The 16,349-nt window shown below is 43.7% G+C and overlaps 1 protein-coding gene across 1 annotated transcript in view; it reads left to right on the top strand.

The window, feature by feature from the left end:
- LOC124605132 (cytochrome P450 6k1-like) overlaps window positions 1-16,349 on the top strand; it is a 75,486-nt gene that overhangs the window by 2,449 nt on the left and 56,688 nt on the right. The window contains exon 2 of the mRNA XM_047136615.1: window positions 9,712-9,937. Within this exon, the coding sequence (XP_046992571.1) occupies window positions 9,910-9,937 (28 nt within the window). The 5' untranslated portion in view covers window positions 9,712-9,909. The remainder of the gene's footprint in view (window positions 1-9,711; window positions 9,938-16,349) is intronic.

Here is a 16,349-nt window from a genome sequence, read left to right on the forward strand (position 1 = left end):
TAGCGTTACTGAGGAATTAAATTATCGACTCCTTGGGCTCATAGTTGACGAAAGAAGGAAGATTCAGTTGGCTTTGTTTTTAAACTCTAATAACAGCCGTGTTTGTAGACTACATTATAGGAATTCAGATTTGCCTACTAAGCAAATAACTGTTGTTTATAAATGACATAATCACCGTGTTATGTGATGTTCAAAAGTGTTATTTGCGAAAGCAGTTCCCTTTGCAGATGACAAGCTAAAATTATACAATAATGTAAAGAGAGTTCAGCAGAACCCAGTAGTCCAGAAAATAAGAACTGAGTAAAAGCACCCAGTGACGGTGGTACAAAAGTGCTGAAATCCCTTTGGACATTTGTAAATAACAGCTGTTTGCTTAATGGGCAGCCTGAATTCCTATAAACGGATCAGTCAGATTCGTCATTATTTTTGTTAACTGCGCACATCTAGTCATGACAGACGTCTTCCAACTTCGTTAAGGAATTATTTAACAGGATTTAGACTGTAGGTGACGCTCCAGTTCCTATTTTAGTTCACAAATTGGCCACATTCACAGCAGGTGCGTATCTGGAATGCTGAAATGACATTGACTACCTTGAACAACTATAGCTGTTTAGCGTGACGGAACTATATTAACAGCCATGCATAATATTCCAACTGATGAATCTGTGAAAAGAATATGAAGGCAAAACATAAAGTTCTCTGAAGCTGAGACAAATATTTTTTCAAGGAGCGATCTGTTTCTTCTGAGAAGAATACAGAGATACTATAAATGATACATTCGTTTCCAAAGTATTACGTTTACAAATACACTATGTGATGAAAGGTATCCGAACACCTGGCTGAAAATTACTTACAAGTTCGTGGCGCCCTCCATCGGTAATGCTTGAATTCAATATGGTGTTGGCCCACCATTAGCCTTGATGACAACTTCCACTCTCGCAGGCATACGTTCAACCGAGTGCTGGAATGTTTCTTGGGGAATGGCAGCCCATTGTTCAGGGAGTGCTGCACTGAGGAGAGGTATCGATGACGGTCGGTGAGGCCTGGTACGAAGTCGGCGTTCCAAAACATTCAGATCGGGACTCTGTTCAGGCCAGTCCTTTACAGGGACGTTATTGTCGCATAACCACTCCGCCACAGTTCGTGCATTACGAACAGGTGCTCGATTCGTGTTGAAAGATGCAATCGCCATTCCCGAATTCCTCTTCAACAGTGGGAAGCAAAAAGGTGCTTGAAACATCACTTTAGGCCTGTGCTGTGATAGTGGCATGCAAAACAAGGGGTGCAAGCCCCCTCCATGAAAAACACGACCATACCATAACACCACCGCCTTAGTTGGCACTACACATGCTGGCAGATGACGTTCAGCGGATATTCGCCATAACCATACCCTGCCGTTGGATCGCCGCATTGTGTACCGTGATTCGTCACTCCACACAACGTTCTTCCACTGTTTAATCGTCGAATGTTTACTCTCCGTACAGCAAGCTAGATGTCGTTTGGCATTTACCGGCGTGATGTGTGGCTTATGAGCAGCCACACGACTTTAACATTCAAGTTTTCTCGCCTCTCGTCTAGCTGTCATAGTACTTGCAGTGGGTCTTGATGCAGTTTGGAGTTCCTGTGTGGTGGTCTGGACAGATGTCTGCCTATAACACATTACAACCCTCCTCAACTGTTGACTCTCCATGTCAGTCAACAAACGAGGTCGGCCTGTACGCTTTTGTGCTGTGCGTGTCTCTTCACGTTTCCATTTCACTATCACATCGGAAACAGTGAATCTGGGGATGTTTAGGAGTGTGGAAATCTCACGTACAGACGTATGACACAAGTGACACCCAATCGTCTGACCACGTTCGAAGCCTGTGAGATCCGCGAAGTGCCCCATTCTGCTCTCTCACGATATGAAATGACTTTTGAGGTCCCTGATATGGGGTACCTGGCAGTATGTGGCAGCACAATGCACCTAATATGAAAAACTTATGTTTTTGGGGGTGTCCGGATACTTTTGATAACATAGTATATGATTGATGCATGAATAGAACGGTAAACTTACTGAGTCTGTATCGTGCCCACTATTTGGCGTTACGATGTAGTGGCTTAAAAAAATGGCATCAGAGCAAGAAAAAAGCTTTTGTGTGTTGAAAATGTGAGATGTTTAACTGTTGCAACAGAGCAGTTTACTTTCAGGAGGAGTTATGGAGAAACGCCATATAAACAGAACGCTTTGTGTTCGTATCGACAGTTTAGGGGCACTGTTGTCTCTATAAACATATGGGGAACGGAATATCATCGTGAAACTGTGGCACATGAACGAGAATCGGTCGAAGGTTGATGTTTGCTGTGAAATGTCACAAACGAAGCTGTATGAGCCGATTTTCAATCAGAAGACTGTGACAGATACCTCTTATCTTGATATGCTGTAGTTGTGGCTGTTTACACAACCGGCTGCTGAATCCGAGAATTTCAAAAAATGGCTCTGAGCACTGTGGGACTCAACTTCTGAGGTCATTAGTCCCCTAGAACTTAGAACTAATTGAACCTAACTAACCTAAGGACATGAGCTATGGAAAGGACTTGCCTATTTCTTGGACGAGTGTCGTTTGAGTAGAGGAGCACTCATAGACAATTTGTGAAGTGCAAAATGCCGACACGGTGAGTTAAATTAATGCATCGATCTTATCTGCATGGGAAAATATGTAGCTATGAAAATGAATGAATCATTTATAATAGCTCTGAATCTGTGCACCTAAACAACAGCAACTCCGGTACTGAAATAAACATTTTACACGACACATTTTAAACACATTAGCAGTAACAAGAGTTTCACACATTATCTGTAATTATTGTGAGATAGACCGATGCGGTGTATGTTTTTTTATCGCTCTTATCATTTTCGGCTTTCCCTTCCACTCCTGAAAAAAGACAATGCTTGAAGTTTTTAGATCGCTGTAGATAACTAAAGCGTGCTTGTAGGACAACACGAACAAAATATCGAGTGCCAGTTACTTTCTAACTTTTATTTGGATATCGTTAAACAGAACGATATGTTTCCCGGTTTCAGCAATGCGTATCACGCATCTTCAATGGGCTCCTCGCAGTGCCTTTGAAAATACGGATAATTACTTATAGACACACGTGGCCAAACGTAAAAACATCCTCGCAGTCACTAATAGACAGGGGTAGTAGCAGTGCGAGCTCTTTCGGACTCCGCAACGAGGTCGCACGGTTCGCTTGCGGCAATGGCCGGTGGCTGTCGTGTTTATATTCCACCCAGCCGAACTTCGCGGCCAACTGTACGCTTCGTATCCTCCTGTAAAGTGTTTTGTGGTTATGCAAGCGTTCGCCCGAAAGTCCTACCTTTCTTTCGGTTTTCCTTACGGTCAGGGGAAACCCAAGATTGCTAGTACAGACAGTTGGTTGGTAGAGATGATCAATTTATGAGAGCGATGACGAGATATTTCATCTACAGTACGATTATTTTTATTTATTTATTTATTTATTTATTTATCGTAAATTCTGCTTTCTTTAAAGTTATTAGCGATGAAATTTGCCCAAGATCTTTTGACACACAGAGAGTACAGATTCAGAAAGTATCGTTCTTGCAAAACACAACTACCGCTTTATTCACACGAAGTAATGAGTGCTGTGAACAATGGAACTAAAATTGATTCCATATTTCTAGTTTTCCAGAAGGCTTTTGAATGGAGTATTATTTCAGTTCTGTGAATGTATTCGTGATTTCCCCCATTCATAGTAAGTGACGAAAAAACATCGAATTAGTAATGTAGGGCAGCTCGTTTTGTGTAAGCGCGAAATAGTGGAGAAATTGGCACGGATCTGAAGGGCGAGATGGAATAGCAATCATTAAAACAAGACGTATTTCGTTGCGGCGAGACCTTTTCACGAAATTTAAATCGCCATCTTTCTCCACCGAGTGCGAAAATGTTTTTTTGCCGCCCTCGGCGCATTCTTCGAGAGTGGAACGGTAGAGAAATAATCTGGAGATCGTTCAGTGAACCCTCTGCCAAGCACTTAAGTGTGAATTACAGACAACTTTTGTAAACAATGATGTAGATGCAGACAAAAATCTATATTTAAATTGGGCATATAAGACTCTCTCATAGTTTCTGGTTTCTTTTTCAACACCAGAGCATGCAGCGGAATAATTTATAACCAAGGTATATCTAGCTATAGTGCCTCGAAAAGAGCTATAATGACGAGGAAAATCAACGGCCCACATTTACGATGAGCTGCTGCAACATCCACCTCACATAAAAGTCCCCAAGTTCCCGTCAGACTTGTGGGGCGGCGGGTAAAATGTATATAACTTTTAGTTGTTAGTTTATGTAGTTAGTGTTTGCAGTTCGCCGTCTTTCTCACTCGAGCCTGGCAACTATTTTTGCGGTCAGCCAGAAAGCGATGGAGAACATACTGACAATAGTTCCCAGTCTGCACGTCCACATTCTTGTCCAACCAAATAAAAGAAATGTTTCTATTCTCTTTCTGCTTATCGGGATCAGGACTGTGATAATAAATGAGGGTGTAAAGTTCCAGTTCATACACATATTTAGTAAAGTATCTCACGCACAACATTTTGGAAGTCAAAATGCTCAACTAACAGTAAGTCTTTATATCCTAAACAGCATTGTTATCAGTTCAGAGGCGACCTCAACAGTACGTTCCCACCAAATTGTCTTTCGTCCTGACTACTAATACTCAAATAAATGTTCGAAATAAATACTCGCCACACAAGTGGAAGTAATAGCCACCACTTGCCACGCCAATTTGGAGAATTCACGGACGGCGCACTAACAGATACCTTAGCACAAATCTAAGCAAACCAGGATGGTGTACAGACCTCGCGAGTGCACTATCAGTTAGTACAGAAAATATGCGTTTTGTCACAGTCCTTCTCTGACGTCATCCAAGGCAGAGCGTAATCCGGCGTTTGACAGACGCGGATCTTACAGTGGCTGTGTCCGAAGTGAACTTCTTCCTTTTTTTTTTGTTTTCCTTTATTGCATTTCGATTCCCCCCGCGGAGGGGGGGGGGAGGGGCGGGCTGACAGCAGCGTAATAGGTCGCTCTACAGCCTACAGAAAAGTTGAAAAACATAATGAGAATATAAACAAAACAATAAAAACAGGTGATAAAATAGTGACATTGTAAGAAACTATAAACTGTCGGTATGTTGTGGAATTTAAAATATAAAAACACGTCGTTGGCGCTGCGGATGAAGACACACAGTAAGTAGACAGGCACAATTAAAAAAACACGGCGACAGTCTGGTTTCTGTTCGCATGAGATAAAAAACACAACTAGCAACAGTATGGTGGTTGTTTGCAACATTGACAGGGGACGCACAGCACTGAACATTCACTATAGAGGTGACACAGCACTATAGAGGTGACGCGGCTGCAGATGGGGGCAGGGCGGAGGACTCGGGAGGGGGGGGGGGAGGGGAGAGAAAGGAGTCAGAGAGAGGGTAGATGGGTAAAAACAGGATAGAAAGGTGGGGGGGGGGGGGGGGTAGAGAGAGCCCGGGAAAAGGACACAGGGAGGGAGGGGGAGGTGAGGATCAGAGTTGATAGGAGGGATAAATGGAAGGAAAGAGGGCATCTGGGAGGCGGAATTGATGGAAGGAGTTGAAGGTTGTAGAGCTGTAGAGGTGGACCTCTTCCTGCCTCTCGAACTGTACTTATATATGTGCCGCAGCAGACGACCAAGGGAACATCTGCTGTCATCTGCCTTATGCACACAGCAGCAGTCGCTGAACGACCGCTTTCTCGGACACATAATCTGTAATATCAAAGTTATGAATTAATTTAGAATCTTCTTAATTGTCACCTGCATTCAGGTAAGTTGGTAGAAACAAAAGAAAAAGTTTCAGCTCGCTTTAACAAAAAATTTGCCTTCTAGAATTTATAGAGTGGGACTGACAGTAGATCATTACCTCTGAATTGTAACTTTAAAAGCCCATGGATTGGTTGTTATTAATATTTTGGTCCTAAAATTTGTTGTAGCTCTATTACTTAATAAATTTTCTAGCATTAAAATTACAGGTACTTAATCTACTACAAATGGGTATGTTTTAGTTACAAATATGGTTTTCATTAAATTACTCGAAAACTATTAGAGGTAGCTTAACGTGGTCTCTTAGTTTCTTATTTTTATTTTGAACTGAAGCATCATACATATTTTTACATTTCTAAGTCTAATATTTAGCGCCTTCAATTTTTCTTAAAAATGTGGATTCTGAAGATAATTTTTATTCTATCCTGTTGAAACTTGCACCATTTATTTCTGACATGCATTGGAACATTATGACCAAATTCTGGCTTTCTATCTTTATTATTTAGCGCCACTTATTTTTTCGTAAAACGGTATTTTTTATGAAAACTATTGATTTAATTACTTCAAGACTTGACATTTAAAATGTTATTACATTAAAGTGTATGTTAACAAAGTGTGATAAAGAAATTTTGACTTTTAATTTTATAATTAATTACTGTGCAATATTTGCGCGTTTCCCGCAGACGCATTAAGGTGACGTGGCGCTACTAGCAGTAAACTGGGGTAAGTCCTGGCACACTCGCCCGCCTCTGTTACGCTTCAGACTGATCGCTGACCAGGGAAAACGTGCTTCACGCGGGGCTGCCATCTTCCGTGCGCTCCGTCTGGTACAATGCAGTTACGGAAACGATCTCGAAAAAGCGGAAAAGATACAGGATCAATCACACGCCTGGCTCACTCTGCGACTACTGCCACGTTAATGAGTCAACGGCATTTAGGATTCCGTCGTCGCATGGAACTGGACAAGGAAGGGACTGGTGCCATGAACCGCACGGCACCGTATATAATTGAAATAGCGTGCATTTTAAAGCAGAGTTTTCGATATTTCATGAAATGAAAAAAATCTAAAAGGCAGAATGAAAGTAAAGAAACACGAAGAAGCAGCACTGCACTTTGACTAAAACATGAAGTAACTGCTCTAGTGGAAACATATTTGGGTGACAGAAACATTAGATGTGGGATATCCGTATAGGTTTAGAGGTCCGTTGGATTGTAACTGTAGAGATGAGAGTTTATTTTTGGGTGGATTGAGGGGAGGCCGGCCGTTGGTGGCCGAGCGGTTCTAGGCGCTTCAATCTGGAAACGTGCGACCGCTACGGTCGCAGGTTCGAATCCTGCCTCGGGTATGGATGTGTGTGATGTCGTTAGGTTAGTTAAGTTTAAGTAGTTCTAAGTTCTAGGGGACTGATGACCTCAGATGTTAAGTCCCATAGTGCTCAGAGCCATTTTGAGCCATTGAAGGGAGACAGAAAAGAAGTAGGAGACTTACCTATGAGGAAGACAGTAGAATGAAGAGGAGAGTGGTAGCGTAAGATTGATGAAGTGTGAGAGAGGTGGGTTCAAAAATGTTTCAGATGTCTCTGAGCACAATGGGACTTAACATCTGAGGCCATCAGGACCCAAGATCTTACAAGGGAACCTCCCCATCGCACCCCCCTCAGATTTAGTTACAAGTTGGCACAGTGGATAGACCTTGAAAAAGTGAATACAGATCAATCGAGAAAACAGGAAGAAGTTGTGTGGAACTATGAAAAAAATAAGCAAAATATACAAACTGAGTAGTCCATGCGAAAGATAGGCACCATAAAGGATAATGTGAGCTCAGGAGCGCCGTGGTCCCGTGGTTAGCGTGAGCAGCTGCGGAACGAGAGGTCCTTGGTTCAAGTCTTCCCTCGAGTGAAAAGTTTACTTTCTTTATTTTCGCAAAGTTATGATCTGTCCGTTCGTTCATTGACGTCTCTGTTCACTGTAATAAATTTAGTGTCTGTGTTTTGCGACCGCACCGCAAAACCGTGCGATTAGTAGACGAAAGGACGTGCCTCTCCAATGGGAACCGAAAACATTTGATCGCGAGGTCATAGGTCAACCGATTCCTCCACAGGAAAACACGTCTGATATATTCTATGCGACACTGGTGACGGCATGTGCGTCACATGACAGTAATATGTTGTCGACCCACCTAACTTGTACACTTGGCGAATGGGTAAAAAGATTCTTCTACCTTGCCCGATTTAGGTTTTCTTGTGGATGTGATAATCACTCCCAAAAAAGTGTGTTTCGATGTTTGTTTAGGTGTAGCGTCCCCACACTACGGCGCAGTTACCTCGCATTGGACGGACGGACGGACCGATAATAATTTCACTCGAGGGAAGACTTGAACCATGAACCCGTCATTCCGGAACTGCTCTTGCTAACCACGGGACCACGGCGCTCCGGAGCTCACATTGTCCTTGATGTTGCCTATCTTGCGAATGCACTACTCAGTTTGAATATTTTGCTTATTTTTTTCATAGTTCCACACAACTTCTTCCTGTTTTCTCGATTGATCTGTGTTCACTTTTTCAAGGCCTATCCACTGTGCCAACTTATAACTGAATCTGAGGGGGGTGCGATGGGGAGGTTTCCTTGTTAGCACCACTTAAACCTAACTAACCTAAGGACATCACACACATGCATGCCCGAGGCAAGATTCGAACCTGCGACCGTAGCGGTCGTTCGGTTCCACACTGAACCGCCTAGAACCGCTCGGCCACACCGGCCGGCAGAGAGGTGGGGAAAGATGGCAGTTGGTATTGTTGTGTCTGTAGTTGATAAGACATAACGAAGACATTACAAACATTTATTAAATGGATGAAACACGACTACACTATATAGAGGATGAATAATTATGTACATATCTCTTACACATCTTTTATACACAGCACTTCTCTGTTCCAGCACTTTTCTGGTTTAATCAGTCGCTAGCTGTGCTGTTACCATGAGAAATCGCTGGCTAGCTGTTAATATATTAGTAGCATCGTGTTATGTCCTTTTATTTTCAATGCAAGCCTTCCGAGATCTGGGTAGAATTCGGTGTGCGGTGTCTTAAAATATGCGCAGAGATTTGTATTTGAGGGATGTTGAGACGATGGAGTGTGCCAACAAAGTACAGATGGCTCTGAGCACTATGGGACTTAACATCTATGGTCATCAGTCCCCTAGAACTTAGAATTACTTAAACCTAACTAACCTAAGGACATCACACAACACCCAGTCATCACGAGGCAGAGAAAATCCCTGACCCCGCCGGGAAAGTAAAGAGGTGTGAGTGAGACGGGAATTTGATGAAGTGATAGAGGATCCTCGTAAGAGAAAGAACGGTCGTGGAAAGCGAGGCGGAATGCACGGCGTTCAAGTATTTCGAGGAACTGACAGAAGTTGGGTGGAACGAATACTCATACTACATTGGCATAGCAAAGGATAAGTCGGATCAAGGTTTCGTATGCGTGAAGGATAGTGGAGGGTTGCAATCCCCGTGTTTGGCCTCCTAGTAGTTTTATTCTACTGGGCGCTTTTGTTGAATTATCAGTAGGTGAGGTTTCCATGTTAGTTTTAAAAAACATACTGCCCGCAGTACGGAAACGGAGTGCGGAACAAGGGTTTGCTTTTCACACAGCGTTTCCATACATCTATAAACATAGTTAGATCCTCGTTTGTATATATAGTTTACAAATACACATACTTACACTCAGTCAGTTACTTTTGTCGTGAACCCCGAAGCCTGTAAAAAGCTTACCTAACACGGCGCGCGCGTCCAAAGACCCCTTGCTAAATTTCCGCTGGATGCTGACACCGTTTCTTCTTTTCCTTTTTCCAGACTGCAGATGGCCTGCTTCTGGAATCCTGGATCGGCGACTTGGTCGTCGTTTTGTCGGCGGCCGTGCTCGCTCTCTACCTGTGGTTCTCCAGTAGCTACAAGTACTGGAAGAACAAGGGAGTGCAGTACGCGGAACCTACTCTCCCGTTTGGAAACTTCACGAGAACCTTTCTCGGCAGGGAAGCTATCGGTGTGACCATGCAGAAAATATACAATCGACTGCCAAGTAAGTAATTTTCGGAGAATTTTCATTGTTCATTATTAAGTGGGATTATTATATCAGCTGTGTTAATTCTTGCATCTTTTGTGCATTATTTACTGTGAACTGAATCTCCCGCCCGGAATCGCGAGCTCTTCCTGGAGATGAATCACTTATCTTTTGTATTCAGGGCGTGTTGAGAAACCAATGTGCGTACAGAGCAGACTAAGAATCATAGGGCTTACTTTATTGGTAAGTTTATAGTACTCAAGAGACGATTTTTACGGTCTCGATCCGTGAGCTGAGTGAAACGTGTGTTGCTAGAGCCCAGTTCACGTCCCTCGAGTCTGCGGAGTTGCTGAAACTGCCTGCTGCAGTACCGACGGCAACTCTACTGTATATGCGTGCGTGATAGCGCGTACGATGACACACGAATTACGCTGAGAGAAGCCGAAGCATTCACTTACACGTGTGCTTTCCAACGGCGAGGGCGTCTGTAGCTGTGTGTTCATAAGCTCCCGCGGCGTGCCATCAAAATGATTTCGAACAGAAAGCATGTGATTTCTTTTCATACTCGACCATCGATTATTTAGCACAGTCGATCACGACCACTAGCAAGAAACTCATTGACTTTATTAGCTGATAATATGTAATTTCTATAATGTAATACATAAGACATGTTTGTAGTAATAGCACTTCACTGCCGATTGCTTGGTGATTCCGTATTTTAGTCTTCATGGAGAAGTCCATATTTCGAATATTGAATCAAGTTAAATTTAGCTCGTCATATTTTCCTACCATAAATTCAGGATCTATAACGACGAAAGATCCTAGTTAGGTCATTGCTTTCATGGGACACCTATTCCATAAGCTAATTACAAAATTGTGTCAAGTATCAACAAGAGAATTTATGATACAACAACACAATTCACTAAAATGATCGTTTTGAAAATAACGTTCATTTAACCAATGCTACACACCAAAAGAACATGTTTTAAGCAATAAACTGTAACCTAAATGCTTCAGGTGAATTATTCTTAATAAAATATCAATCTCAAAGTTAAATTCCCCATTGTTGTTGTAGCATTCAGTCTGAAGTTTGGTTTGATGAAGCTCTCTATGATATTCTGCCCTGTGCAGCCCTTTTCGTCTCCAAATAACTAGTGTAACCTACATCCTTCTGAATCTGCTTATTGTATTATTCACTTGCTCTCGGCCCACGATTTTTACCCCCATTGCTAAATTGGCGATCCCATGATGTCTCAGAATGTGTCCTATCAACCGATCCCTTCTGCTAGTCAGGCTGTGCCTCAAAAACTTTTTTCCCCGTAATTCTATACAGAACATCCTCATTAGTTATGTGATTTACCCATCTAAACTTCAGCATTCTTCTGTAACATCACATCCACGCTCCTATCCGTAGACGCCAGTTTTGTTTCTCCATAAATTCGTAAATATTACAGACTATCAAACTCTAAGGCCGGTTTTGGAATCAACAGAAAAATTCCTATAAGATGAGACATTTTACACATCATTTCACTGTCTTTTTAAATTTGGTTAAAATTACACTTTTTGTATTTTATTAATAAGGCAGAAATATTTATGGAACGAATGGATGATAACTGTTGTTGCTAACACATTATTACACATTTAGATTACAGTTATGTACAAAGGAGAAACTATTTTACTTAAAAACTAACATAAACTGAATCATTGGTAGCCATAAAAGTACTTCCACTATGAAGAATGTATTTATACTTTGTTTTTGTGGCCTGACATACCCTAAACTGCTGGAGAGAGTCATGCTTACATATAGATGTTTAAACGACGCCACAGGTTGTTTAGGTAACCTTAATGTAGATCATGTGACCGACAAATCGTGCATTTTTGTGATTATCTACCAAAGTTTGGTTGGCACCATTGGAAAAACTTGGTCGAGGCCTGATTTTTGTTGACGCTGTAAATTCTTTTATGTATGGTTGGAGGTAGGGACATTCACCAGGCAAATAATTGTTAATTCACTTTGCTGCTATTTGGGGAGCAAAATAACTGATGATGGTCGAAGTAGAGAGGATATAAAATGTAGACTGGCAATGGCAAGGAAAGCGTTTCTGAAGAAGAGAAATTTGTTAACATCGAGTATAGATGTAAGTGTCAGGAAGTCATTTCTGAAAGTATTTGTATGGAGTGTAGCCATGTATGGAAGTGAAACAAGGACGATAAATAGTTTGGACAAGAAGAGAGTAGAAGCTCTCGAAATGTGGTGCTACAGAAGAATGCTGAAGATTAGATGGGTAGATCATATAACTAATGAGGAGGTATTGAGTAGGATTGGGGAGAAGAGAAGTTTGTGGCACAACTTGACTAGAAGAAGGGACCGGTTTTTAGGACATGTTCTGAGGCATCAAGGGATCACCAATTTAGTACTGGAGGGAAGCGTAGAGGGTAAAAATCGTAGAGGGAGACCAAGAGATGAATACACTAAACAGATTCAGAAGGATGTAGGCTTCAGTAGGTACTGGGAGATGAAGAAACTGAAGACCACAACAACAACTTCAACAACAACAACTAGTTTCGGTCAAATGACCATTATCAAGTATGAGCTGGCATGAACGGCTTGAAAGACATACCATAATAAGGGTACTTTCCTCTTTTGAGCCCAGCATAGTAGTAAAATCTTTTTTACAATAATAGCTGTGTGCAATTGTATGATCTGTATTTACTAATAAAACGTCGTAATATGAATAAAGCTGTTGATTACTGGTTGGTACAGCAAACACACTGCCAGCACAAGTGAACCTTGAGACTAAACCCCTTCAAAAGGACTGCAGCCAGGCTAATTAGTTCATCTTGTTATCACGCCCTAAAGTTTTATATGAGAATATAATTGTTTATGGACGTCGGGTTTAGGAGACGCCAGTGTGTGCCAACGAAGTGCACAGAACGCGTGAATGTTTTAGTTGGGCAGTATTAACTGAATCAGTCTCTTTTTGACATCAGAAGTAAAAATTTGCTGCTGGTGACGCTTGTATGGTCATGGTCTATGAAACATTTTTGTTGCTGGCGTCTTGTCCAGAGCAGCGCTAGCCATCTTCAGTTTTTGTTTCCGCTGACTCTTGCCGACTGACGGATTTTTTTTTTTTTTTAGTTTTTATTTATATATATACACTCCTGGAAATTGAAATAAGAACACCGTGAATTCATTGTCCCAGGAAGGGGAAACTTTATTGACACATTCCTGGGGTCAGATACATCACATGATCACACTGACAGAACCACAGGCACATAGACACAGGCAACAGAGCATGCACAATGTCGGCACTAGTACAGTGTATATCCACCTTTCGCAGCAATGCAGGCTGCTATTCTCCCATGGAGACGATCGTAGAGATGCTGGATGTAGTCCTGTGGAACGGCGTGCCATGCCTTTTCCACCTGGCGCCTCAGTTGGACCAGCGTTCGTGCTGGACGTGCAGACCGCGTAAGACGACGCTTCATCCAGTCCCAAACATGCTCAATGGGGGACAGATCCGGAGATCTTGCTGGCCAGGGTAGTTGACTTACACCTTCTAGAGCACGTTGGGTGGCACGGGATACATGCGGACGTGCATTGTCCTGTTGGAACAGCAAGTTCCCTTGCCGATCTAGGAATGGTAGAACGATGGGTTCGATGACGGTTTGGATGTACCGTGCACTATTCAGTGTCCCCTTGACGATCGCCAGTGGCGTACGGCCAGTGTAGGAGATCGCTCCCCACACCATGATTCCGGGTGTTGGCCCTGTGTGCCTCGGTCGTATGCAGTCCTGATTGTGGAGCTCACCTGCACGGCGCCAAACACGCATACGACCATCATTGGCACCAAGGCAGAAGCGACTCTCATCGCTGAAGACGACACGTCTCCATTCGTCCCTCCATTCACGCCTGTCGCGACACCACTGGAGGCGGGCTGCACGATGTTGGGGCGTGAGCGGAAGACGGCCTAACGGTGTGCGGGACCGTAGCCCAGCTTCATGGAGACGGTTGCGAATGGTCCTCGCCGATACCCCAGGAGCAACAGTGTCCCTAATTTGCTGGGAAGTGGCGGTGCGGTCCCCCACGGCACTGCGTAGGATCCTACGGTCTTGGCGTGCATCCGTGCGTCGCTGCGGTCCGGTCCCAGGTCAACGGGCACGTGCACCTTCCGCCGACCACTGGCGACAACATCGATGTACTGTGGAGACCTCACGCCCCACGTGTTGAGCAATTCGGCGGTACGTCCACCCGGCCTCCCGCATGCCCACTATACGCCCTCACTCAAAGTCCGTCAACTGCACATACGGTTCACGTCCACGCTGTCGCGGCATGCTACCAGTGTTAAAGACTGCGATGGAGCTCCGTATGCCACGGCAAACTGGCTGACACTGACGGCGGCGGTGCACAAATGCTGCGCAGCTAGCGCCATTCGACGCCCAACACCGCGGTTCCTGGTGTGTCCGCTGTGCCGTGCGTGTGATCATTGCTTGTACAGCCCTCTCGCAGTGTCCGGACCAAGTATGGTGGGTCTGACACACCGGTGTCAATGTGTTCTTTTTTCCATTTCCAGGAGTGTAGATATCAATGTGCGAACTGTCATAGTTAATCAAGACTGGAAAACTAAAACAGAATGAAGACACCATCGAAGACAGTAAACATAAGTAACATGAAAATAAAGCTACCACTTCGTAGTTGGGCCAGCGACTGCGCCCACTGATAAACATTGTTCAATATATGATCGTTTGCAGTTCGTTCTGACCTCATCTGCCACTGCCTGGAACATTCCAGCTACACGGCGGGCTGTGAAAGGCACTCCATAGGTAGTTTGCGAAGCATTGTCGATATCTGTTATGCCCGGAAACAGCATGATGTCTTTCCTGCAAATAGAGCCAGAAGTCAAGTAACTTCTTGTGTCCGTCACGGCAGAAGTAATGGACCGCATGTCCACGTATCCAGGTGACGGATTTGGTTCGAGTCTTGGGGTAAAATGTCTCATCCGGAAACAATAACGTGCGTGCAGATATATGCTCCGGCCTAACTCGCAAGAGATAAGCCAGCATCTGCCGCATTAGAAGCCAAACCGGTTCCGCCTCTCCACAGCTGAGGCGGTGCTCGTCAGAATCTACCGTATTACAACCCACACAATTGGGAGATTCTGCCATGTGGATATTGTAGAGACGTTCTTGCGTCACCAGCTTCCCATTAACGACTACGTGCCATTGAGAAACGACATCGGAATCAAGCATGGCATCGTGTACAATCTTCCACACCACGCGCCACCCTACGTCAGGATATTTTAGTTCGACAACATTTAGGGGGCGGCGTTGCACCATGTCATGATACAGGCGTCGAGTTGTGACCATTTGTGGTGCCGTGAGCGCTACACTGCAATAACTTTGTTCTAAATAGAAACGTCCTATATAAAAGAGGCGCGCTGGGACGTCCTGTAGTGGCACCGGCGCTCTTAGTCAAGCAAGTCGTAGCGCCGTCAGAAGCAAACTCGTGAGGCTCGTAGAACAACGGCGCAGCAGGCATAAATGTGAACTAACATCGGACGTCGGAGAGCTAAATAAATACTTTAAAAAAACTTAAATTACAGAATTTTAAAAAACCTGCACAAAAAAATTCTCTCTCTCTCTCTCTATGCCGCTAACTAAATAAAAAAAAAATTATTAGCAGCTATCCTTTCTAGAATAGCACACTTCCGCTATTGCTGGGTATAAGCGTCTTCTGTTTGGCGTCATCTCTTCCAGTCCTGTGCGTCCCACATCCACACATCAAAATCGCTAGTGAAGTTATAATTGCTTATCATGTAAAATATGAAAACCCAATTCGTCTTTAATTAGCCTAACATTGTTAAGGAGGAGAGTTACACTACTGGCCATTAAAATTGCTGCACCAAGAAGAAGTGCAGATGACAAACGTGTATTCATTGGACAAATATTTTATACTAGAACTGACATGTAATTACATTTCCACGCAATTTGGGTGCATAGATCCTGAGAAATCAGTGCCCAAAACAACCACCTCTCGCCGTAATAACGGCCTTGATACGACTGGGCATTGAGTCAAACAGAGCTTGGATGGCGTGTACAGGTACAGCTGCCCATGCAGCTTCAACACGATACCACAGTTCATCAAGAGTAGAGACTGGCGTATCTTGACGAGCCAGTTGCTCGGCCACCAATGACCAGATGTTTTCGATTGGTGGGAGATCTGGAGAATGTGCTGCCCAGGGCAGCAGTCGAACATTTTCTGTATCCAGAAAGGCCCGTATAGGACCTGCAACATGCGGTCATGCATTATCCTGCTGAAATGTAGGGTTTCGCAGGGATCGAATGAAAGGTAGAGACACGGGTCGTAACACATCTGAAATGTATTGTCCACTGTTCAAAGTGCCGTGAAGGCGAACAAGAGCTGACCGAG

This window comes from Schistocerca americana, chromosome 3, assembly GCF_021461395.2.
Source record: "Schistocerca americana isolate TAMUIC-IGC-003095 chromosome 3, iqSchAmer2.1, whole genome shotgun sequence".
NCBI classification, from domain to species: domain Eukaryota; kingdom Metazoa; phylum Arthropoda; class Insecta; order Orthoptera; family Acrididae; genus Schistocerca; species Schistocerca americana.